Source organism: Drosophila nasuta, chromosome 2R (assembly GCF_023558535.2).
Source record: "Drosophila nasuta strain 15112-1781.00 chromosome 2R, ASM2355853v1, whole genome shotgun sequence".
Classification (NCBI taxonomy): Eukaryota; Metazoa; Arthropoda; class Insecta; order Diptera; family Drosophilidae; genus Drosophila; species Drosophila nasuta.
In genome coordinates, this window is record NC_083456.1 from 27360836 (window position 1) to 27387772 (window position 26937).

The 26937-nt window shown below is 39.7% G+C and overlaps 1 protein-coding gene across 3 annotated transcripts in view; it reads left to right on the forward strand.

The window, feature by feature from the left end:
* LOC132786662 (mucin-4) overlaps window positions 1-26937 on the forward strand; it is a 55962-nt gene that overhangs the window by 25552 nt on the left and 3473 nt on the right. For all 3 annotated transcript variants that reach the window (XM_060793253.1, XM_060793251.1, XM_060793252.1), the window contains exons 2-5: window positions 21987-22624; window positions 22688-22979; window positions 23038-23537; window positions 23597-25427. In XM_060793253.1, the coding sequence (XP_060649236.1) occupies window positions 21987-22624; window positions 22688-22979; window positions 23038-23537; window positions 23597-25427 (3261 nt within the window). The remainder of the gene's footprint in view (window positions 1-21986; window positions 22625-22687; window positions 22980-23037; window positions 23538-23596; window positions 25428-26937) is intronic.

The following is a 26937-nucleotide window of genomic DNA, read 5'->3' on the forward strand; positions in this document are numbered from 1 at the left end:
TTTCCCTCGCCATGGCCACTTTAATAAACGTAGGGAATGCCATTGTCTTTTATACGTACGTATTACAGCAGGCAGTTCTTTTGCAACTAGCTGTTGATGAACTGTAGTTACGTGTAACTCCATGGTCACTTGGCTGTCATAATTGACAGCACTTAATGTGAATGTGTGCATTTATTAACATGAGTCACACCCCTTTTTGGCTCTCTATTGACTATATTCTAAGCGCCTCTCTTGTTGCCTGTTTAATTAGTTAAAATGTAGATAGACTTAAGCTGTTGTTTAACTTTCTAAAAAAACAAAACATTTTTGTAGTTTTTGGCTGTGATTTATGGCCAAGCTAGCGAGATTGATGCTTACGCGGAGCACTTTAATGATTATGACAACTTCTGGAAAAACTTGTAGAGACTAAACTACAAAGAAGCGACAGAGACTAAAAACCTTGAAATCTAAACGATGTTCAATTGTTTGATTTTCGGGTTTCTGTTTCTTTTTTTTCGTGTTTGTTGTTGTGGCATTAAATTGGCTCAATCTCGAAGGCAAATCTGAGTAAAGCGCTGCCTTTTCGGATTTACAAATTGGCTGCGCTTTCAGTGTTAATGGCCAACCAGTAAGGGCCACAGCTGGAAGTCAGATTCAGAGCCAGAGCCAGAGCCAGAGCAACAGTAACAACAACTAGACGAAGGTAATGAACTGCCCCTTGAGTGCTTCGTCGTCCACGTCCACGTCGTGTGGCAAAAGCAATTTAATAAAGCCATGAACCTTGAGCCAAGTATACGAGTACATAGAAAAAACCTAGCATAAACAAGCAACATTTTTGTTGTTGCTTTTCACTGGCCATTATTCGTTTTGGCCTGGCCTCTTAGTTGTTATTATTTCGGGGCTGCCGGGCGTTGAGCTTGCCAAAAAAAAAACCCAAAACAAACATACACAAATTTTGCCCAGCAAAACTGACAACTGAAAAACTGTCAACCGTCTCAACAGCAGCAACAGCAACAAATGCAAATAGAGTAAAAAATAAAGTCAGGCAGTCGAAGCAGATAGACAGACAGACAGAGAAACAATCGCACGGCAAACAGTGTCAAGTTTAAATATTTTTATATGAATGGAGGCAAAATGTGTCGCAGCTCACTGAGACAACATCTAAATTATACACACACACATATTGGGGCCATATTGAGGGCCAGCTTCGAGAGTGTGTTACAATTTCATTTATACATTTAAAGCCATTATCGATTGAGCTGCAAAAGCAAACAAGCCAAACATCGCTGTGAATCAGCAATCGATTTTTATCAGCATTTTATTAGATTGCAATGCAAAACTAATCGCAGTTTAGGCTTTTTTTCCTGACTACTTCAAAAGCTATTTATATTTATTATCGTGCAGTGTTGGAATTTTAAAATTGTTATCGAGGCAGCAAAGGCATTTCAAATTAAAATGCGTCGTTGATCGCCATTGATCGATGCGCACTTGGAACGACCTTGTTTGGTACACCGCAAAAATGTGTGGCTTTAAGTGGAGCTTAAGCCAGTGGAAAGCTTCTTAATGAGTTAGTAAGTTTAAGCTTATTGAAATTAACTACGCAGGATCATATTTTGGTTGGAATGCTTTTGTTTGGCATAAGGAAGTTGATTATAAAACACAAGTTATGAAATTAAGTGAATTTAATGCGTTGCTGGGCAGATTAATTTGCAAAGATGGCAGCTTTGACACTGTCAAGCAGCTTTCAACTCTCTTTGAAGCCTTTATTAATACAAAGCTTGTCTAATTGGCTAAACACTATATTTTTGACAGTTGAAAGTTTCTTTGTTGAAGTTAAATCCACTTGCGAGCTTTTAATCTGCTTTGAAAGCACATGCAAGCTCTTTGTCACTTAAGTAACCAAATAAATTACATTTAAAGCGCATGTAGTCATATTAATTTGCAAAAGTAGCAACTTTGACACTGTCAAGCAGCTTTCAACTCTCTTACAAGCTTTTAATCAGACAAAGTCTTGGCTAATTGGCTAAAATAATAGTATATTTTTGACACTTGCAAGCAGCTTTGGAAGCACATGCAAGCTCGTTAGTGATACAAATCCCACCTAGAGCTTTTAATCAGCCAAAGCTTGTATAATTGGCCAGGCATATGAAAGCTCTTTAATCCCACTTTAAGTTGTGTTGTTACAACTAATTGGCCAAACACAGGACGGTTTGTTAGCTCACTGCAGATGATTCATTGGCCAATCTAAGCAGGTGTTGCTAGCTCAGCTTTAGCTGCCTATCTCTCTCTCTATCTGACAATCTATTTGGCATTCGTTGTCTCTGTCGGTCTTTTGCGTTTCCTGGTATCTGTAGCTGCTTATCGTGTTATGGCTTAGCTGTTGACAGAGCTGTATGGTTAACGAAATTGAAACAAACACTGGCAGGTTGGGGCATTGGAACAGGTGGAAATCTCGTTGGGCGTCTGGCATGTGTCATGCGATACGTGCGAGACATAAGGTTGACACTCGACTCGCATTCGCACTCGCATTTTACGTATGCAAAAAGAGGCGTAGACATATAGTTTGGGGATTACCTACTCTTTTTTTGGTTATTCTCCCCTCGAGAGTGCGTGGCGTGTTAAGTCAATTAGTGAAGTTAGAAAATGAGCAGTAAAATAAGACTACTGCGTACTAATTAGTCCAGGAGCTGTTCACATTTTCGGTGGCCTTCAACCACTCGATGGGCAAAGTTAACTTGTGCTGCTTGCCTTTTGTCTGCTGGTGGTGTCAACGACGATTGCTATGGCAATATAATACAATAGGAAGTTTTGTTTGGATTGCAGCGATGTATCTGTGTATCTATGAGATACTACTTGTGTATATAAACTGCAGTTGTTTGGCAGTTGGCTCGACTTTCGCGTCGTAAATGCAGCAATTTCGATTTCAATTTTTTGTTAGCAATTTTACCATGACCTTTTTAGCGTACGTTGTTATATTGCTGGCCAATTGTTTGCGCCATTAGCCAAGTGAAAAGCAAACACAAATTGGTGCTAAATTATGCCGGAACTCTGGTTGTAGTTGTTGTTTGTAGTTGTTGGTCGCATCGAAAACGCTATCGCGCCATATGCGAGTGCAGTTTCAGATTTCTATTTCACCTTCGCTCGCTTTGCAAAGCGAATTACATCATGGAATCGCAAGAGAGATGCTGTGGCTGTTGGTTGTGGCTGCTCTCGATTGTGCAACAAAAGATCGTGGGTATGCGAATAAAAAAAAATGGCTTGATCTTAGATTGGGTTGAGTGAACTCATAAATTTCTTGGCAAATCAATTAAAATGCGCTGTTAATCGCTGAGATCCTTTCATTTGCAGCCGTTGCACTTTCATCCGACTTTGAGTCTCACAATTAAATCATAATGCGTCTTGTGGCTGTCACAACAATGTTGCATGTATCTCTCACTCTCTCGGGGGACTTGGGGACGACGCCTATCGTTGATGGCAGATCAGAAAGTCGGCTAATGAAAATATTAACTTTAATGAAATTAATATTTAAGTTGGCGTTTTTTTTGTTTTGCACGCGCGCTTGTTGGCCAGCTTGTTGGCTTTGAAATTAAAAAGAAATGCCACTTGAAGTTGGCCAAGCGAAAGTGTTGCCCGTTAATTTCCAGCTACGCATTTGGCAGCAGCTGTAAAAAGCGCGTCAATCACTTTGACTTTGACTACATATAAAACTATATACATATCTATGAGTCGACCGCAAAGTTGGCAGTCGAACTCGGTACTTTCGAAACTCATTTAGCATGTCTTAATGAAACTTAAATAATGCTCCAAATAAGTAAATGGCAATCAAGACTTATTATATGCACATAAAGCCATTTTAATGATGCTCTGTCACGTACTATCATATTTATTGTCCATATATGTTGTAGTACTACTTGCTTGCAACATATTGTTGCAATTCTCTTCGAGCTGTGTGCGGTCAGCTGTCTATTGGCCCACAACAAGCTGCCGCTGGTGCTGTTACTGCTTTTCCCCTCTCTGGTTTGCCTTCGTCATATAAATAGATATCTGAACAACAAGCGCCCTTCAATCGAGGCTGCAATTGTTGCTGTTACTGTTGTTGTTGCTGTTTGTATTATTGTTGTGGTTGTTGCTCATTCGCCCGTTTATAATGCAACCACAGTGTTGTTATTTCTATTTTTTTCTACTTTTTACCAGACATGTAATTTTTTTTTTGCCATAATTTGTTGTTATTTCGCGATGGAAGTAACACTATACTTTAAAGCTAACACCAGGCGTTACAACCATTATAATGCTTGGATAAAGTTGAGGTTATCTTAAAGTCAAGATAAGATAACAGACTGCGCGTCAAGTTCATGCGGAATATATGAGAGAAAATGGCTAATGCAAAATTAAATAGTTGGCTTAAAGCAAAGTATAATTTAATGTGTATTTAAAGTTTTAGTCTTTAGCTAAGTTAACATCGTTCTGCACTTTTTATTATATTTATCAAGTTATTTCTCGCTAACTTCTCTCTTATTGATATAGTTCCTAAACTTTAATATCTAATAGCAACTTCAGTTGTATCCAATTTTTACTTTTTACAATATGGTTTGAACTCTATTGTTTTGCCTTAGGAAAGTGCTTTCAAATTTGAATTTGTATTTGATTTTTTTTGTATGTATTTCTGTAGTTGTTTTCTTCGCGCTTCTCTCTTATTGATTTAGTTCCTAGGTTTTGACTTCCTTTAGCTTTTCACCTTTTTACCACTGTCAGCTTTTAATTTTGAAGTGCCAGCTGCTTTGTGGCGGCATCAGTTTTCCCAACAGCCGCTTTTGTTGTGGTTAGCTCATTGGGTGACTTGCCGCTTCCCTTTCTGAATGTATATATATTGTATTATATGTATATGCATATGGCTCAGGGCTAAGAGCTTTAGCGAGGCGACAACGTCACACTCTGTCCCGGAATAATGATAATGCTGCCGCTGTTGCCGTCGCTGTTGCTGCTGCGGTTTGGTAGGGAAATGAATGTTGGGACTCCCTCTGGCCCTGAAGCGGAACAGGCAAATGGCCAGACAAAATACAAAATGAGAGAATTACAATTGCATTGCCATTGTTTTGCTGGCCCTTCCGTTTCGACTGAGTTTCTGGTAATAGCCATGGCATAAAGGTAAAGGTAAAGCCAAAGTCAAACCGTTCGATGCCGCACCGATAATAAATTTTCCTTATTGTTGGCTGCCCAACGTGTTGTTGTTGTTGCTGCTTTATGCACACAACATCATCATAATAAATTTCGCCTGATGTACGATGCGGTTGTTGTTGTTGTTGCTGTAGTTGCTGTGCCTGTGTGTTGTACTTTAATAAGCAAAGTGCTTGGGCTGGCCGCTTGGCTGGTTAGAGCCGCAATTGCCAAGCTGGCCAATGGCCACTGTTTTGTCCACTTGGCCGCGCAACCTGCCAGGTTTATTGAACCTCATCATCAGCATTAACATCGTTATTATTACACTGATTATCATCATCATCATTAACAGCAGCAGCGTCATCAGCTGAGTGAAGCGTTAGTTTGCCGGCTATTTAAAAACTTTTGCTTTATTTATTAACTTTACACGCGTATGTTGCAGTTGCTGTTGTTGTTGTCGTGTTGCTGCTGCCGTTGTTGCTGCTGCTGCTGCTTCTGTTGCTTGTTGTAAGCAAGCAGCATTGTTTGTGGCCATGGCAGCCACATTATTCAGCCGGTTCATTTGCATGCGTCAACATCTCTTGTGACTAAGCGCCGCATTTCCGCCTTCGCATCGACTGCCAGATACCCACTAATTTGCGTTTTTAATTAAAGACCAACTCGTGTTGATTTCTGAGGTGTTAATTAACAGCACACACCTTGCATGCCTAATAACTGGGCTAACACACACAATTGCATCTGTTTTCCTTTTATCTCATGTTATTTTTTTGGCTATGTGTCACACGTGAAGTGTCAGGCATTGTAGTGTCATTGCATTAATCACATCATCATCATTTTTAATGATGGAAAACGTGCCATATTCCACTCACGACATTTTCACAATTCGAAAAAAACTGAATTAAAGATTTTCGGTATGTTAAGAAATTTACAAAAAAAAATATATATCAAAATGGGGCTCTATGAGAACTAAAGTAACAATAAAGACCACGTGACGTCATCGGTCAAAATGTCATTTTCACTTTCTTGCAAGCACAAGAAAACGACAACACAAGACATGAAAAATATATATGGAAGTATGGAAAAAAATTACAACTACAAAAGTTCAGTGATCTTTGCTGTTGGCTGTGGTTAAATTATTGTTGTAGTTGTGGCTTATTAGCTGCCAAGTTGCATTTCTTTTTTATGTTTTGTTTTTTTTAGTCATTTGTTTAATTTTATTGTTTCTCTGCGTTCGGCATGCAAATTACGCGGCGAACTGCATGGAGCATAAATACATAAACATGTACAATGTGCATGTAGATGTGCAACAACAACAGCAACACCAACAACAACAAGCAACCAACAACCACAACACAAACAACATTAACAAACGACAAGAAGAAGAAGAAGGCCAATGTAACTCGTAGAAATTGCTGAAATATTTTCACTTTGCAAATTTTTGTGCCTTCGTCTGCTGCAATAATAACTTTATTTTGCGATTGCCCTGCTGTAAATAGGGTATAATGAAGAGATCTTGAGGTCTGCGTTTGTCAATAAAAAATATGCAATGGAATGTTAAATAAACATAAAAATCTAAACACTTTTATAACCTTTTTATATTTTGCAATCGACAGTATATTTTGCAATCTATGGTATATTTTTTCTATGTGGTATATTTTTATTGTAGTAGTATACCTAGGGTATAATGGAGATCTTAAGGTCTGCATTTCTCAATAAAAAATATACAATGGAATGTTGAATAAACATAAAAGCATTTTCTATTTTGTATATTTTCCACATTATGGTATATTTTGCAATCAATGGTATTTGGATTGTAGTAGTATATAGATATACCTAGTGTAGTCTTCGGTTCATTTAGGTATTTTTTGGTATATTTATTCGGTATATTCAACAATAATATACCGCACTGCATTGCTTTATTTTCTTGGTTGTTAATAATTAAATTTTTTATATTAAAATTGTATTTATAAAGCGTATTCAGCATGCGTTTTGCTTTTGGATTTTTCTCAAAATCTCGGCTGTTGCGTTTGTGCTAATCAGCAGCAGCAACAACAGCAGCAGCTGATGCTCTTGTTGTTCCGGCTTTTGTGCCATTGTTGTTCATACGCCCCGTTGTCGCCCAGTTGCCTGAACTCATTTCAGTTGTGAGTTTTATTTATTTTGCCTGTTGCCTGGCCTGTTGCAAGTTGTTTCGCCATGTTGCCAGCGGCTAACGCAACTCGTAACTCGCATGTTTGTTGCCTCGGGAGACGTGGCGCAGAATTAGCACGCCATCATGTCTATAAATAAGAGAGTAGCCGTAACATAAATAGCACTGACTTGGTTGCTATAGCTGCTGCTGCTGTTGTCGCTGCTGCTGCTGCTGTTGCTGCAAAATGTCAGCCAGCTAATCAGCGAACAGGCATCGCATTTGCTGGTAATCATTATTAATAGCCGGGCAATTACAACACCCAGCGGCGGACGCGTCCAAGGCGACGATTCACCTGCAAAAGCTGCTGTTGATAAAACTGAAAAACTGCTTTATTGACTGAGAGAAAAACAATTGATGATTGCATGTTGTCTTCTCGAACACAAACAAAAGCTTATAAAAAATGCGGCTGCAAATCAAATAGCATAAAACTACCAGTACTAATAATAATAATAAATAAAAGCGGCAGCCAGCTGCTCAATTAATTCGCAAGCTTTGTTTGCATGGCCAGAAATTAATGTTTAAATTTGAATTAAAAACAAAGCAATAGCAAAAACAATATTTGCCACCGCAAATCACGACACAGAAATCATGCAAAACGTACAAATTGCGCAAAAGCAGAAAAAAAACTGCATTTTTAAATTGAATATTCAATAGCCGAGGTATAAAACTATTCAGCTAGGTATTCATATTGTATTGAAGTGGCTTGTAAGAAATACTCAATTGAATGAGCACTGAAGCGGCATGCTAAAAGGTCATTGTCTGGCTGCCAATCGAAACAGCAGCCACAAACAAAAAAAAACCAACAACAACAACAACAATATTAAATCCCCAACGTAATATCAGATTATTAAACAATACAAAAAGACAACAACAACAACAACAAGCTGGTCAACAGCTGTGCTTTGTGTTTTTTGCCTTAGTTTCTTTTTTTGTTGTGGTTTTAATTTTGCGTTGCCGCCTTTGAAAAGCTTTTTTTTTAATTATTATTTTTTGTTAGTCTCTTTTGAAAGGTGCAAAAGTTCTGACAGTGTGTGTGTGAGTGTGAGTGTGGGGCTTCCCTTCTCCAAAATGGCTGATTTGCAAGTTCTATAAATTTATAAGTTTTCGAGTTGGAAGTTGCACGCCCCCAAAAACAAAAGTTGCAGGCGTAGTTCCCCCATTGTTTCCAAGACTCTGCATCGTAATAACTGGTAAATTTTAAATGTGTATTGCCGAGTGGCATTAACTGTATTTAGCCACAGTTTAGACTGAAGCAATGACAGTCATGTGTCCAAGGCCTTGAGAAAGAGACACGACGACGACGAGACAATGGCACTAAGCGAGATTCAAGACTCATTTTAGGCGTTGCCACAGCTGTGTTGTGTCTACAGCAATGCCATCTATCATCAAGAGGCGGATTTTAAGCAGTTGTTCAGCTCAATGCAGCTGAGCGCGTCGGCTTATCAAGCAAATTCGCTGTCAAATTGTGGTTTTCACTTCGAGTTCAGTTACAGTTCAGTTACGAGTGCTGACAACTCGCTTTCAACTGCTAGAAAAAGGTTCTTAATTCTTATTGCACTTTCCTATTGCATCTCTTTTTGAAAGCGGTTTTGTGTTTATTTCCGTCTTTAGTCCGGCTCAACTGCGACTTATGATTCTCTCTGTTATGGCATTTTCACTTCTTCATTAACACCTTGTCGCCACGCAGAATTTCACTTTCACACAGCTCGTTGTCTGTTTGTATTTTGGCTTTGAATTTTTAGCCCGCCAGCAGTTTGATTAATTTTAATGAAAATACCATTCATCATCAGCTGGTTGTAACTTATGTCTTATGCGCTTTGCTTGGCATTGACTGAAATCTGACATAAAACCTACGTCCTCAAACTTCAAAAATGTTGGCCATTAATTTTTGGCTTTCAACTACTTTTTTTTTTATTGCGTTATCCTTCAGATTTGCACAAAAGTTTGTTACAAATTTTCTTTTTTCTTTTTTTTTTTTATCGTTGTTTGGTCGATGGAACATTTTTTCCGATTTGACTTTGAGTGACATTTTCCGTTGCAAAAAGTGAAAAGTTGTTATTAATTTTGTTGCAGCGATGAAAACGCTGTTGCAAATTGCGATTGACCGGTTCAAATCGATCCAATTAGTAGTTTATATACTTGTAGTATTTATATAGTATATACATACATAGTTGTTGTTGGTGGCGATTTTTATGCAAATTACTTAAATACTTGTCGATTTGTTGTACCTGTTTTTGTTTACTTAACCTTCACATTTTTGCGCTTGGTTTTACCATTTTTTATTATGCTCATAAATGATTAGTTTAATGTTGTATTCACATTATAATTAGCTAACATTTTAATGACCGGAAGCCACTGCACTACGCTAAACTATCTTGTAGTTAATTTCTGCCAGCAAATATATTTTTGCTGTTTCGAATACGATTCAAACGCATTTAGCGAATGCTTCAACTGTCATTTATCAAACGCGACAAAAAGCGAGGCACACATGCATAGAAGAAACAGAAAACAAACCTTTCCCATAATTAAATTAAATTGTTGCCATTAATAATTGTCAGTCAACGAGCTACGTAGCTAACTGAATCCTCCATTGACACAATGCCTCGTCCCATATATGTCGGCCCAAATGTCGGAGCTATAAATTTCCTTCTCTCAACCCGGCAAATAGCAAATAGCAAAACATAATAATCCATGTGACAATCAAGCATACGAAAAATTAACCATCAGACCATTTATGAAACACACAAACTGCCAGACGACGAAGCCGCACACAATACTATACAACAACAACGAAAATAGCAGTTCTCTTTCTTCCCTCTCCTCCCTTTGGCAATTCAATTGAATTCGCATTGAATGGAAATTGGATTGGATATATACCGTAAAGTAAACGAGGCTAGAGCCAAATGTGGGCAGCACAAGCGGGGAATAAATATGGCAAACCTAAAAAAAGAAACTGAAAGCACAACTAAGCAAATGCTCTGCAATAAATGTGAGTAATCATTGAGTAGTTTATATACCCTACACTCTCATTTTACAGGGTATGCGACGAAAATTATGTAAATTCGCTTCAGTTACACAGATGAAATCCGAGTTGGCTGACGGCGGCGATCATTGCCGCAAATAGAAAATATGGCAGACAGTTAAATTGATTGTAAACTACATAAATACATATGTAAAAGATATCGGCCTATAATATACATTATAATAGTCGTAGTTAGTTGCTCACATCTAATGTATGACTTGTCATTTTTACCAAATTTGGTAGCTTGCCGCTTGCGGCCAGCGAAAACGTTTAATGTAATCAAATAATTGCGTTAATAAATTTGCTTGAAATCACTTTTAAGTGCCACGATTTGCACTTATGATTTGCCCCTTGCCGCATGTCGCGTGTTGCTTGTCAATTTTTGTAATATATTTTTTAAGCCTTTTTTTTGTTGGTTGCTTTTGTTTTTTTTTGCGGCAAAGGAAAAACCCGTGAGTTATGGCTTCATATGTGTATGTTTGCTGCTTTAACTCAGGCTTAATCTCATTTGAGTGCCATTGATCTTGTTTTATTTTATATTTTTGTTTTTTTTTTTCGCCGAGTTTCCAGTGAACTTTTAACCTTGTTTGCTGCGTTGTTAATCTGTTGATCTGCTTTCTCCAGTGCAACAAGCTTTTGGCCTATTGATCTGAATTGGCTGAGAAGATTTTTGCTCAGTTCAAGACAAATGTGATTAATTCATTAGCGCAAAGAACAACTAATAAGTCTCAATTGGAATTGTTCATTTTTGACATTTAAAATAATACTTTCATTGGGAAAGAAAAAAGATCATCCGATGATTGGTTGAAACGAGTTCTTTACTTTATATAGCATAAACTCTTTGGACTCTTAATTGATCTTGATCTTGTTTGCCAAGTTTGTTCTGTTTGTGTATGTTTTTTGGGGAGGAGAATGAATAGTTGTCGCTCACTTTTGTTTAATAAATTGTATGAGTGTTGTGTCGAAACCAGTTTTTCGTTATTTGTCTGTGCTTATTCTGGTTCCTCAATAGAGCTAGCTGATGATGTTGCTTTAACTGTTGCCAGTTGGCAGTATTGACTTCTTGCAATCGCTATCTTCATCAGCCCAAGGCAAATGTCGTAACACAAAGAGCTTGTCTAATGATCTTCACAAGTTTTCTTTTTGTTTCTATCTGCTGTCGCTGTGTTAAACCCACTCAAAGCTTTACATCTTCACGATATCTCACGCATTTTAAAGAGCCAACTGTTGCTGCTTTTTGTTTTTTTTTAGTTTTGGCAAACGAAGTAAAGCCATTTTGATTATTTTTACAGTTTTTGGGGCGGTTGGAATAACGCTGTGGCCGCAAAACCGAAAACCAAAAAATGTGCACAAATGCACAGACAATGGAAATCAGTTTTAATGGCTAAAGACCATAAAAGCGTCATGGCCCATAATTCATCGCTGTCGCTGTTATCTCTACGGGGCAGCGATGCCATTTCACACCAACATCGTTTATCGGCGCTTTGATTTGCCTTCCCTCCCTCCGCTCTCTTCATCTGTGGCCCTGGCCAATTGTCCGATATGCCAATCGCCAATTCGTAATGGGTGAAATGGCGGGTTTTTTTTTCAGCTTGCTTGTTGGCCTAGCTATCTCTCTTTCTCTCTCTCTCTCTAGCACAATTTGCGGCATGCCACAAAATGCCGTTTGACGCTGCCGCTGCCGTTGTTGCTGTTGCTGCTGCTCCATTTGCATGTTGACTGCTCACTTGGCCAGCGGCTGGGCTCGTAAAATTTTCTAAGCTCATTATTTGCTCATATTTTGAGCATTGGCTCTGCTGCCTTTTTTTCGTTTGTGCATTAAACAGAAAATAACGTACAAAATTAAAAATAAAATTTTTAACGCTTGTTTTTAATTTTTTTCTGCTGCTCTCCGATGACAAAGTGAAAGTTTTTTTTTTTTCTTCTGTTGTTTTTTCTTTGTGCGCGGCAACAACAACTCAAACAAAGCTGCGGGCCATATGCATATGCTCATATATATGAAGTTATATATATACTATATATATATGCTGTTTTACACCCATGCTCTACCCTCGTACCTTTGCCGACTGTTTGTCATGTCAAAGATCACGCGCCGACTGTCATTCGGCCATTTGGCTGACAACTCTCTTTTGGTCAGCAGTAAGACGAGGTGATAAAAATTTGTCACATGTTGTTGAAAGCGAGAGAGTTTTATTGCTCTTACACACACACACACAAACACACACCCAGAAACCTAACAAGCTACAACATGTCGTATACGCAATTTAGCCGAGAGATTTCCGTCTGCTGCTGCTGCGCCTATTCTTAGCCACAACTTGTTGACAGATTGCGGCTGTCACAAGTCTCTCTGCCACTTTGTTTTGTTTTTTTTTGCCACTGTCTCCTACAACGTGACCATGAAAACTGAATTTGTTTGCGCGTTAAATTAAGTAAAAGTGTTGCGAATTGTTTACGAACACCGAGTGTTGTAAAACACAAACACAACAGGGTTGTGCAACTCGCATTTAATGTGTTGGGCAATCACGGCAAAAAGTCATTGAAAAGACACTTGTGTCGCGTCGTAAAGTGCTAATTATTAGTCAGTGCAGATTGAGATGTAATACATTTGATATGGTTCAAGGGAAATTTAGCTTTAACTAGCTTAGCTTTCAAAAAGTTCAAAAATAAAGTTGTACAATTGACGTATACGTAATATTACATTTTATATGGTTTAAAGCTGATTTAAGTAACTCATGAGTATGTAAAGAAGCTAAAAAGTTTACAAAAATCTAATTTAGAACGAATCTTACACCAAAATTAAGCTGAACAATTGACGTATACTTAATATTACATTTTATAAGATTCAAGGCAATTTGAAAGAAGCTGAAAATATCTAACACTTAAGTAATGTGGTGCATCTGACGTATACGTAATGTTAGATTTTGTATGCTTCACGGACATTTCAACTAAATCGTAAGCACTTAAAGAAGCTGAAAACCTTAAACTCCACATAAATTCTGGCTTGAAAGCCAAGTTGTATGAGCGTTGTGTACGTAATATCTTTTTGCCAAGTTCTTCGACCAAAAACAAAAACCAGAAGCGCAATTGTAGTTTTAAGCTAGAAAAAAATATCGAAAAAAAAGACACAAAGAAGTCTAGAGGAAACACAGCTTAAATCGTTTTATTCTTGCACATAAAAAATAAAGTGTTCCAGTCAACAGGAAACACATACAGCAAACCGATATTAAATCTGTGTGGCTTTTAAAGGCTTTTGCTGCGGTTTAATCAGATTTTTTGTGCCACCATCTTTGCAAAGAGAATAATTTGATTACCACACGTTCAGCGCAGCAATCAACAGTTGGCCACAATAACAATTTTTTTCTTGTTATTTCCTAGCGCGCTTTAAATGTGTTGACGTGAGTCATGGAACTTATCGTGTATATCGCGCTGCAGTCATTATCGCCGGTTGGCCAAGTTAAAATGGCACAAAACGTTTTGCTAACTTTATCAGGCAACGACTGATAAGCTTCGCCGTATAAAGCAATTCAATGCGCTTTGATATAACGTTGCCATTTTTGGTCGCGCACAGCAAATGCAATATCTTGTGGCAGGTGGGCGCAGCTGGCGATACGATCGGCAAACGGATCGGTTCGGTTTGGATCGGGGCTGGGCTTATGGCGCTGACAAACTGCACATAATAAATAAGTATAATATGTACTCGTATTTTATACAAAATAAATCAGAGTCGGAAAGTGAAACGTACCGGATGTTGGCAGATTGACAAAACGACGACGACGATGGCGCGAAACGAAACGAAACTGAACTGTGATTATATAGAGACACACACACACTCAGAAAGAGAGAGAGAGGGAGAGAGAGATGCGATAGATAGATAGATGGATAGATAGATTAATCGCTTGGGTGGCTGCCAGTCCATCCAAATGTTGTCTCACTGTTTGTCGCTCTGGTTGGATGCATTGACAGATTGTTGTTTAGCTGGATGCATAATCGCACAATCATGCAGTCATTGGCACATTAAAAGCGACGGGGCACGTATTCGTACACTCGCAACTCCAACGAACCAACAACAACAACAGCAACAACTACAACTACAAAAGCAAACTTGGCTATTTTGTTGCCTGTTGTTGGTTGTCGGTTGTTTGCCATTGTAAAAGTGCAATGAACAGCAAAATTAAATGCAAGCCAAGTAATGCGGAAAAGGGCGTGTTGTCTATTTAGGACAGACTCGTCGCTGCTCGGCAAACAAAACAATTTCAAAATTCTATGCAGAGACAAAGGTGAGAGCCAACGCCACACAGGTCACGACAGGGGCGGAGCAGGTTGTATGTGTGTGTGTTTGTTTGATTATTGGCCAGCTCACTTGGTAATTAAAGACGTGTAAAGTTGTCAAAAAGCGAACAACTTCCGGTTGCCTGCAAAATTATTGTGGCCAAATGCTAATTGGCAGAACGAACAGCACAACAAGAGTGTGAAAGTGCTTTGTGGCAACAAATGGAATATTGACCAAAGTTAAAACGTTTATATACGAAGAAACTAGGCACATACTAACATACAAAGCATGCTATATACTAAATGCCTTTTATATATGCCTTTTAGGCCATTTGGCTAGTGGCCGTTTTCACATGTTTGGCTGGCAGCGTCGGAAAATCGATTAGAAATCGTTGGCAAATGGACAGCAAGAGGTGTGCCCGTTGGCCACAACAGACATCGACAGCAACAACAGCAACAACAACAGCAACAACGACTGTCAACATCACGGGGGCCACTTTTGAACATGGCCAATAGCAGCAACAGCAGGCAGACAGGCAGGCAGGAGTTGTTTGTCCCCAAAGGATACGGATACGATTGCTGCGATATTGACAGAGGGTCAGGCCAGGGAATTGATATCGTTCAATTTATGAGCGTTTATCAAGAAAAACTCAAGCGAAAGTAAAACACGAGAGACCCCAAACGAAACGAAATTGAAAATGCCCAAAACTGCAATTAAAACTATAAAACAGTTAATTAATTTCGAACTGGCCAAACTAACAGCAAACAACACAATTTAAAGCTTGCGCTGGCTTGGCGCCTTATTATGTGTTAACCAAGTTGTTAATAACTTTGGCCAAAATGTCTGGACTGCATAATTTATGTGCTTAATTAATTTTTTTGTTCGTAGTTTCGCGGAACATTTTTGTAGCCTGGAATTACATAATTTTTATAGTCTGACTTGCCAATCTTTTCGTTTTTTTTTTTGTAAGTTTAAACTAACGGGCCAAAAACACTCTGTAGTTTATCAAGTTGTTGTTTGGTCAGTTGGCGGACAGTCTTTGGCAGTGGCAGTCGTGCATAAAGCGTACTGATTTATGGGATAAAGTAAAGAGAGACAACCAAAAAAATACAAAATAAAGTAAAAGAAATCTGAGATTTGAACTATATTTGTTGCAGCCCCCAAAAAAGTTAGATTAACATGTTGCAATGCATTTAAATCGATTTTGTGGCTTAAACAACTCCTACTTATTTCGTAAACATCATTCGAGATTGAAGTGAACTGAGCTGTAAACATTCATGTCTTGAATGCAAAAGTCTTTCAGCAAGTTCATCTTAAAAGTTCTGCTCAAAAAAAGTTAGAGAGTGTGAAATGGGCTGCAAAATTGACTTGCAGCCTTTCATTGCAAACTTGTTGCAGCTTTCTTAATGTGCTTACAAAGTTAAGAGTTGCCTTAAACAAATTGAAGTTTGCTTCTAAAATTAAAACATTTGCATGTGTTGTATCTAAATTTAAAGCTTCTCACATCCTGAATTAAAACAAATTACTTTGCCAAAAAGTTCTCAGCAAAGTGACCTGCTATGCAAATGGCAATAATTTTTAAAGTTAATTAGCTAGCTGAAGTCATCATTATAATAATAAAGAGCGAGAAGTTCAAAGTTCTATTCTTAATTGCTTTATACTTATGTGAAATTCAGTTCATTGTGTGAGTGCTTCGCCACTTCAAAGCTGTTGCTTCCTTGGAAATCAAAAGTCAAACACCAAAAATATTTAGCCTTCGGCTGCCATTTGGCAGCACAATCAAAAGTAATTTTCATAATTTGCGTTAAGTAAGCAAACAAGTAAATCAACATTAATAAGTCAAATTAAATAACCTGCATAATTATACGAGTAGAAACAAAATCAAAAAGTCAGGAAAAACAGGCGCTTCGTCACTTTTGTCCAATGATTTTTTTTTGGCATTGCAACAGATGTTTCAGCTGTTGTTTTGCTAGTAATTTGTTGTAATTTGGGATGTTGAATGTAGTAACTGCTGTAACTGCTTTACAATCTCTCTAGATGTGTGTGTTTTGGGGCGCTTTTTGTGTAAAAGTGTCGAAAAATTGTTAATTTAATTACAACACTTGCGTCGCTTGAGTGAGACGATTACCAACACAAACCCCAAAAAAATAAAAGACGCCAAAAGCCAAAATGCACACAACACAACACAACACATAAGACAATTGTCGGCAGTTGATGTTGCTGCTGGTCGGTTTGTTGGTTGTTATTTGGTTTTGGTCTTTTCTGGCGATTGCCACATATGTTGTTGAAACATGTTGCAAGCTGCACACTCATTTTTTCGTTGTTGTTGGTGTTGTTTTGTTTTCGTTAATATTGTTAATGGGCTCAGAATTATAAAAATTACATAAAAAAAGACAGATAAATAAATAAATAATAGTCGACAACGACAACGAAACGACAAACTAATGGCAACTAATGACAGTGTCTATGGGTCTCTCTCTCTTATGGTGTGGCTTATGAAGTCGCGCAGATGTTTAGATTGCAGCCACATGCAATTGTCTTTTAATATGGCCTACACTAATGTTGCTGTTGTTGTTGTTGTTGGTGTTTGGTAGTTGCTACAAAACGCACAATGGCCCAGCCTCAGCTCTGGACCCGCCCCAGCAACATGAATTGAAGTGTGGCCTCAGCTCTAAGCTCTCGAGAAAAACAAAAAAAAAAAAGTTGCGTCAGAGCTTGGCCAAACCCAACAAAAGCAGCAACAAAAGCAACAACAACAACAACGCCAACATAGAAACTGCATTCAAATTGAATTTGAATTGAAAATGAAAATGAAAATTACATAGATTGGCGTAGTCGAATGTGCAATGACTCTTCAAAATGCTATAAGTCATGTAGCAGCAGCTAATGCAATTAATAAACGCTCCAAAATGCATTACAAGACACTAAGTTCGGCTTTAAATGCGAGTGTGTGTGTGTGTTTGTGTGTTATGCAAACGTTTCACTAATTGAAAAGTGCGCTGTCTTGCACTTCAACTTCAAGCTTTGCATATGCATATGCAAAGCCCATTCGAATATCATCGAACAAACAACAACAGGCAAAACACAAAAGTAGAAATTTCTTGAGACCACACGAATTGTAATCACTGTAAACAATGGGGGTAAAAGCAAAATAGAAATTTTCAGCAGTAGAAGCGCAGTGAAAATATTTTATTTTTCGTTGTTTTTTGCTAGTTGGAGCGTGGCATATAAACAGACACGTTACGTATACGCTATGTGGTGCGCGCTTAAGAAAGAGAAACCGCAATGTGTAGCCCCTAAAATCGATCAAACATTACATGCCAAGCCAACTGTTGAAGGGTAGGCAAAAGAAATGCCGCGACGCGGGCGGCGGAAGGCGGTTGGCGGGGTTTGGTACAAAGTCAAAACAACAAATCAATTGTCACAGTTAAATGTGCTCGGCAAATGTTGAGCTCTGGCATTCGTTCCGCTTGTGCCTATCGATTTTCGAGGCCTTACCAAAGAAATCAGACAGCACCGGCAGCTTGTGCACAAATTGCTTATTTAATCTTCAAATAAGTTGCATAAAATGTCAATTGCAATGACAGTTATGCAGGTTGGACGCAAAGTTGGGAAAGATTCTTGTTTTAAGATTTCGATTTTAGGCAAAAGTTTGTCTAACTTGCTCAAAAGCTAACTTTATATACTCACTACGCATAGTGTAAGTCTGGCTATCAATATGGTATATTTTCAACTCTATTGTATATTTTGAATGTAGTACTATATAAATATACCGATTATAGTATATTTTAGTATTTTTGCGGTATATTAATTTGGTATATTTTGAATGTTACTACATTCAATATCATATCAATATATCAATAAACCAACTATAACATTTAATATATTTTAGTATTTTGTGGTATATTAATTTGGTATATTTGCTCTTATTCGAGTATCTCATCGTCAAGCGCGCCTTGTTACTTGTTTTATTTAAATCAGAAGTTTGTCTCAAAACCTACTCTGATCCTTAACGAAGGAAATATATAAAAATCCTCGTTTGCTTGATTCTTTTAATCTCTTTCTCTCTCAACTAAAAGCTTACTGTTTCTTTCTATTGAAACTTTCAGCTAGCTTTGTCTAACAAAAGTTGCTTGTTTCTAGTGTTCTTTATTATTTTTATTTCTATTTCCATTTTCTATGCTTTTCGATGACTGACAAAAGTTCTTCAAATCTTGACAGCAAGTTTCTTCTTTTCTGTTTCTCATCGAAACAGTTTTTTTAATCATTTGTTTTAATTATGTGCAGTTGTCGCTGCTATTGTGCCATACGCCTTACAGTTGTTTATTTGTGTGTGTTTATTTGTTTATTGTTAGTTGTATATTATTAATGGGTTTTGTGTCTGGTACAGTGCAAGGCACAATATCAAAAGCAGGTACGCGGTATTAACGAGTATTTCTATAAATAATCACTTAAACGGCTCGCATGTCTTGTCAACATAAAAAATAGAGAAGACTGTTATATTGTTGGCGAATAGAATTTTCCATGCGTTGGCTGCGATGATTTCCAATCTAACAGCACAACAACTGACTCAACTGACTCATGTGGCAAGATCCCAGCTGCTTGCTGTAGTGTGTGGCAGCTGCCTCGAAGTGGTGGGCAGGCTTAATTGAGCGGCTTCACAGCGCCAAGTGCTGTGGAGTACATCTCTTCTTTTATTTTTTTTTTTTGCGTCTGTCATGGCTCACAATCATAATGATGTTGCGTATAATGATGATGATGATGATCATCATTATGAACCCAATTGAGCTGCAAGACTCAGACTCAGCAATGCGTGGCAGCAAACAGACGACAGTTTGCGCCCACGACAATCATCATGATGACGATGACGATGCTGATGACGCCTCTTATGGAGAGTCTTCATTTATAGCATTTGGCGAAGAGGCGCAGCTTGAAACGAAGAGATACGAAACGCCTCGCAGCGAGTGACAAGAAAACACTTGTGTGTGTGTCGCTATATATATCTTTTTTTGCTTTATAAAGTTTTATTATTTATATATGAGTATGTTAGATAATTAGGAACTGACTGACTATGGGCCAAAGGCCAAACTTCACTTGGCTAATTGAACGCACAACTGAAAATAGAAATCATAGAAAACTCTCAAAATGAAAATAAAAAATAAAAACTTGGCTTGTCTCAGTCATCAAGGGGGCGACATTGAGCGCTTTTGACTTGACTTCACTTGACTTGACTGACAGCGGCGACATTTCAATTGTTCGGTCTCAATTTCGTGGTTGACAATGGATTTTACTATATAATTACACGATCTTCAATATGGCTATTGAAGTCAGAGCCAACTAGCTTGTCGTTGGCTTGCTTGGGTTGTGCTTCCCATGACTTCGCATTCGCCACGCTCCACAGGCAAAGCGGCCACATCTGACAGGGCTAAAAAATAATAATAAAAAATTGTACAAAAAAAAGAGATATAACAAAGTGCATTTTGCTTATGCAATGCGATATAAAATTATGAGTTTTGCTTCCTGGCCCGTCGCTCTGTCTATTCACTCTTGTAATTAGCTGTTAAATAATGGCCCAGCAGCAATGTCGAATGTGGGCCATTTGTCATGCTTCATTTGCAATGTGTTTTTAGCTTTTTGTTTTGCCATTAAACTGACCCAACTGCGTTTTGTTTTTTCATTTTGTATTTTTTGCCAATGCAATCAAGCATCAATCTGCAGTCAATCAAGCGGCATGCAACAACTTCTTCGATTGCAATTGCCTTGTGCTCTTTTTTATCTTTATGTTTATGACACAGCGATGCATATTTATAGCGCACTTGTTTGTTTGATCAATATATACTAGCAGGAAGATAGCGTTTTATACTGCGACTCTGTGAAAGTATTGGCGAGAATGTTTCTCGCCTAGTGAAAGCGTTTGTGACATTTGCTTAAACCATTCGCCAGCTGCAATACTAAATGACTTTTACTTCGTTCTAGTTTGCACTCACACACGTACGAATACAAGAGTATGAATACGAGAGTATGAATACTGCAAGTTGAAGCTAGATTTCGAGTATGAGTCTGAGTCTCAGTCTGAGTTCGAGTTCGATAGTCATGAGGCGAAACAAACAACGTGATTGTCACAAATTGCTAGCAGCATGCATCGATGATTGTTGCTGCACTTTTGCTACAATTTTCTCCACGGGTCACCAGCGTTCGCTTATTTGCTTGCTCTCTTCCCCCCTCTCACTCTCTTACTGTGTCTCTCTCTCTGCAATTCATCAATCATAATTTGTATGTCATTCACTAATCGCTTTATGCTGCTCCTGAACTCCCCAGCGTAGATTGCCACACAATGATGAATTGAATGTTTTCCAATGCAACAACATTATTTTTCTTTTCATTTGTCAGTCATTAGCCTAAGCCCGCTTTTTGTTATTTCTTATTTTTGCCTTTTGCGATTGCGGTGCAGGCTTCGCAGCCCTTCGATTTGGACTTTAAGATACGCTAGCAATTGGCCAGCCGAAAGTGTTGGCAATTGAGTTAAGCCTAAGCTTAAGCTATTAGCTTGTGCCATAGGCAATTTAGTTTAAATATTGCTTGACAAATTCTTTTAAAATATTATTTATTATATTCGAAAGTTGACGAATTGGTTGATTACTATTATAGATACTTTTTCAACTCAAAGAGTTTGTAGTTGGTCTAAGATTGAGTTTGGACTTTCATTTTAGTTCAAGGAGAGCTTTTATAGACATTTAGCTAAACTCATAAACAATTTAATTAAGATCAATTTGAGATCAATTCTTTTAAAAGTTTTTTTCCTTTTAAAGTCTGTCAATAAAATGAAAGAATATTGTTTGCCAACTTAAAGTATTCGCAATTGGTCCACAATTGAGTTCAAAGTGTACATTTTATTAAATGAAATGAAGAAACAGTTATTCTAAATATTTTGTTTAACTGCAGATCATATTAATAAGGAGTTTTTTTAGAATCACTTCTTGTTAATATATTCAAGTAAACATTTCTCATAAAACCTATTTGCAAAGGATTTTTAATTGGCTTTTTGTTTGACTGAAAATCTTTTCATATTCTTATACATATTTTGTTTAACTATAAATCTCTGCAAACATTGAAAATTGAAGAATACTTAAATAAATTGAATAATACCAACTTTACCTTGATATAAGCTGCTAGAAATACTTTATTGAATTGAGTAGTCAAAACTTTTGCCAAATTAGGTTGTGGCTCAATTATAATAATTAGCTTAAGATCAACGTGACTATTGCTTTCAAGTTCAACTTGACTTGCTTGAAGCTGTCAAAATGCAGCAATATCAATTGAGTATACAACACTGTTTATTTGATACATGTTCTGCAATTGTTTATTTACAGAATGAAGGTTTCGAGCTACCCGCAACGCATGGCAACTGCAAGATCGACGGCAGCTGTATTAGCCAACACAGAAGTAGCAACACTAACAGCAGCAACAACAATAACAGCAACAGCAATAGCAACATCAACAACCACATTAACAACCACAGCAGTGGCCTCTCACGCGTCACCGAATTGGCCAGCGGGGCCATGGAATGCCTGCCAATGAGCGCTGGCGTTGTCACACATCATCCACATCTGATGGCTGGCGGTGGCGGTGGTGCTGTTGTTGGTGCTGGTGCTAGTGGCGGTGCGATGGTTAGCTCACCGACAGCCACTGTGGTGGTGGGCGCTGCATATCCACATCATTTGCACCATCATCATCATCATTTGAGCCACCATGCACCGTATAGCAACAGCTATGGCAGTCATCCACATCATCCCATACACAGTGAGCAAACGAAATCGCTGCAGGAGCTGCAGCATGAGGTGGGCGCACTGCTGGAATTCCGAGATCTGGTCATCGAAACGTTTCCCGATCTCAAGCATAAAATGGCCTCCATGTCGACGACACCATCCACGCCCAATTCGGTGGGCGCTCTAGGCGGCAGTCACTCGGTGGGTGGCGTAGTCGTTGGCAGCTCCTCGTTAGCAGCCAGGTGAGTAGTTGCAACTCGTAATTAATTTTATTGAAGTCTTTAATTAATGGTATTTCGTTGCAGACGCGAATGGGAGCCAGGCATACGCATGAAGCGCAAATTGTCGCACAAGGAACCGTCCACGACGTCGTCGACGGGCGGCGTCGCAACTGCAGCTGCTGGAGCTGGAGGTGGCGGCGAGCCGTCGTCGTCCTCATCGCTGACGCGCAGTCGCAGCAATTCGCACAGCGGCAAGAAAGAGCCAAAGAGCGGAGAGAACAACAACGGCAGCGTTGTGCAGGACTCCGGCTTCTCAACGGAGACCAGTTCCTCCAAGGAGGGTCACAGTGCCTCCTCCACCAACGGTGCAATGACTGTGAGTACTACTCTAAATATCAATTAAGAATTCGTAGTAATTCAATTTAATTTTGTAGGTCGCCATAGCATCGAATCGTCTGAGTTGCGCCGAATCGGACGATGAGCTTCTCAACCTGCTGGATGTCATACATCGCAAATCGAATCGCTTACGCGAAGAGGTCGAACATCTTCAGAGCTATGAGCGACAGCAGCAGGGCGATGCCACGGCCAAGGGGCACAAGAGTGGCGCGAGTGGCATGACGCCACAACAGTTCCGCGAGCAGGTGGATCGACTGAATCGTGAGGATATCAAGCAGCTGCGTAAGGAGCGTGACAGACTGCTTGATAAGCTGGCTGAAATGGAGGCGGAGACGTTGACGGGTCGCATTAAGGCGGCCAAGATGAACGATCAGGTGGAGGAGTTGATCAGCGTGAAAAAAGATCTCGAGGAGCAGCTAAAGTTGGCCATGGCTCAAAAGCTAGAGCTGAGCTCGCGTGTACAGCAGCTGCAGCTGCAACAACAGCAGCAACAACAACTGCAGCAGCCACAGCAATTGCAAAGCAAAAGCTCATCCAGGTAAGAGTTTGAATATGACATTTAACTTCAGTACATATTAAATAAATGTATGTTTACAGCGCCAGCCAATCGGATTTCTCCAGTCAACGCAACTTTTCATCCTCGGCGACGACGGTGCTTTCGAACAGCAGTCGCCCCAGCCTCAACAGCAGCAGCAACAATACGAACACATTCCAGCCTGTTGTGCTCGACCAGCAGCAGGAGGCATTCCATCAAAGCTCAGGCAGTGATACAGCAACGAGAAGACAACAGCAGCAGCAGCAACATCAGTTGGGTCGCTTGGATGGCGTGGTAAGCACGCCAGGTGCACGCAACACCAAATGCCGCATCACAGATTCGAAGCGTTTCTCGGCCATACTGCTGGAGACGAATGTGCTGGAACTGCAGCGTCATCTGCTCACGTTGACTGTGCAGAATCAGGTGCTTGCCCAGAAGCTCGACTCGTCGAGCAAGTCCAAAACACAGCTGGCCAAACGACTGGACAAGAGTCAAGAGGATTCCGAGGAGCTGCGCTTTCAGCTGGAGGAAAAGAACATCGAGTTGGAGGGCACCAAAGCGCAGTTGCGTGTGCTGGAATCGCGGTTACACACGAGCAGCACGGCCAATTCGTATCTGCATTCATCGCAGCATGACTACGAAACGAATCGTTCGTCGGCGTCCACTACGCTGATGCTGAGCAGACGTGGAGTGCCCGACTCGGTGGACTCCTCGTCAGCTGTAGTTGTGTCGACGACGTCAGCGACATTGCCGCGCTCTGATCAGATTAGCACGCCCAGCATGAAGGCCATGGTGCCGCTGGCCATGGAGGAGTTGCAGCAGCACAGCAGCAGCACGGAATCCGCACACGAGCACGAAGCGGAACGCACGCCCAACGACACGCAGAGCAAAACAATTGTGAATGCCATTCACAGTGCCAGTCCGCTGGGCAGCAGCACGCCCACAGCGCCGATTCCCAGCAGCAGCAGCAGCATTGCCGCTCGAGTGATGAGCTCCAGCGTCGGCGGCATCAGTCCCTATCAAACGGAGCAGACGCCGATGCGCAATTATGCGTTTCGCAAATTCAGCAGCGCCAGCAAACCGAGCAAAATCCCGTTGCCCGGCAGCAAGGCGGCCGCTTACTTTGCCGGCAAACCGCCCACGGGACGTGTCTCCTCCTCCTCGACGGCGGGACGATCGCCGCCATCGGTGCACAACTCCAGCAGCGTGTCGTATGGCAGCAGCAGCAAATCCTCGCTGAGTCGCAGCACTGGTAATCTGAGTCAGAGCTTGAAGCGTGGCGATTCGGCCTCCAATCATTCGCTGAGCACGAACACAAGTCGCAGTTCGACTTCATCCTCCATACCGCTGGCCACGACGCCGTATTCATCCAGCTCGGCTGGTGCTGGCGTACGCAACAACAACAGCAGCAGCGGCAACACAACAACAACTCCGTCCCCGCGTGTGCTCCAGAACTCGCCGTTGCCGAAGCTAAAGCGCGAGACGCTTAGCTCTCGAGTGCGGCACTTGGATTCGCTATCACGTGCACAACAATCACCCGAACAGCAGCAGCAGCAACAACAACAACAGCAGCAACTCAACAGCAGCGCCTCGCACAAGAGCAGTCCGTCGAGTGGCGGCAGCTCCAGTTCCATTGCCGCCCAGTTGAGCACAACGTTGCGCAAGGACTTGCAGCTGAGTGCATCATCTGCGTCGACGTATCATCAGCGTCGTGGCGCTGGCAATGTTGGCAGTGGCAGTGTCGGTGTGGCACGACGCTTTAGCAGCGCCTCGGTGGCAGGTGCGCGTTTGGCGCGTGAGCATCAACTGCAGAGCAACAGCAGCGATGCTGCAGCAGCGGCGGCTGCATTAGCCACGCCCACGTCCAGTTATGGCGACAGTGATAGTGGCAAGGTACGCACTTTAAAGTCAACATTTTTGGGTTGGTTCAAATGAATAATAATCTTAGCTACGATACTGATACTGATATTGATAATAATGATACATATACATACATCTATATATATCTATACATATATACCTACTGATAACTGATTACTGTTTTAATACGCCTTCGATTACCACAACAACAACAACAACTCCAAAACAACTTCAAAACAACATCAACAACAAACAACAAAACATCTACAACGACAACAGCAACAATAATTAACTAGCAAAAAAAACAGAAAAAACAGAAATATCACGAAAATCATAAGCAAAGATATAGATCAACTGGCAGCATATCTAATTTATAGAAATTTTAATATAAATCATCTACGTTACGCATACGTAAAAACAGTTTTTTTCATGAGCTAAATCCCAAGTCGATTTGCAATTTTTCATTGTTTCCAAATTGAAATTAGCATTAGCTTTACTGGGATTTGTCTCATGGAAATCTCCCATAATTACATGCATATTTATTTATAAACAAATTGAATTAACAACCTCGAGCATACATACATACAAAACTAACCTTCGTTGCATACAAAACAAACATAATTATATATATCTCTATGTATATATAGAAAACTCTGTATATTTAACCAAACCACATCGATTGTGTCTCTATTGTCGTCTCGTGCCTATGCAGCCGAAGAAGAAGAAAAATTTATAGTCCGCAGTACGATCGATCGACTTGAATCGCATTTCCGCATCGTGCCTGACCCTCCCCAATCCATAATCCACTCCGTCGCCCCCTTGCTTGCCCCCCGCTCCCGCCTCCGTCACGCATGCAAACTGGAAGGGCTTATCAAGCATACGCAGCGTGTTGCGCTTTATCAGTTTAGTTTTTTTTTTCCTTTTTGTTTTCCGTTTTTTTTTTGTTTTGTTTTTGGTCATTGACCAGTGAAAGGTGCCACCGCACTGCCAATCGACGGCTTTGCCTTGGAGCAGCTATGCAAATTAGTCGCACAGCTGCCGCTATAATTAAACGAAAAAATGCAGAAGAAGAAAAGAAAAACAAATGAAGTAAAAACAATTGCACGTGCAACAATAATGTTTTCGCTTTCTTATACACTCACATACACATACACACATAAAAACACTCAAATATATATCTATAACTATATGTGCTTAGTTATTTGTACATACTCGTAAAGCAATGCCCATATATTTAGTATATATCGCGCATAAGTGCAGCATATACATAAATCATATACCATATACATCTACATATATATAACTCGTATACTCGTACTCGTATCGTACATTATGCAAAACAAAGCAAAAATCATGTAAATTGTTTACCATTACATATTATCGTTATTACTATTATTATTATTATGATTATGATTATGATTAGTTTAGCGGTAATTACACATTATTTTCCTATCCATCCAATATTGATTGTCTCATTCATATTGCGTGTAATTAAAACTTTATTATTATTATTATGATTATTAATTGTTAACTATATAAGTTG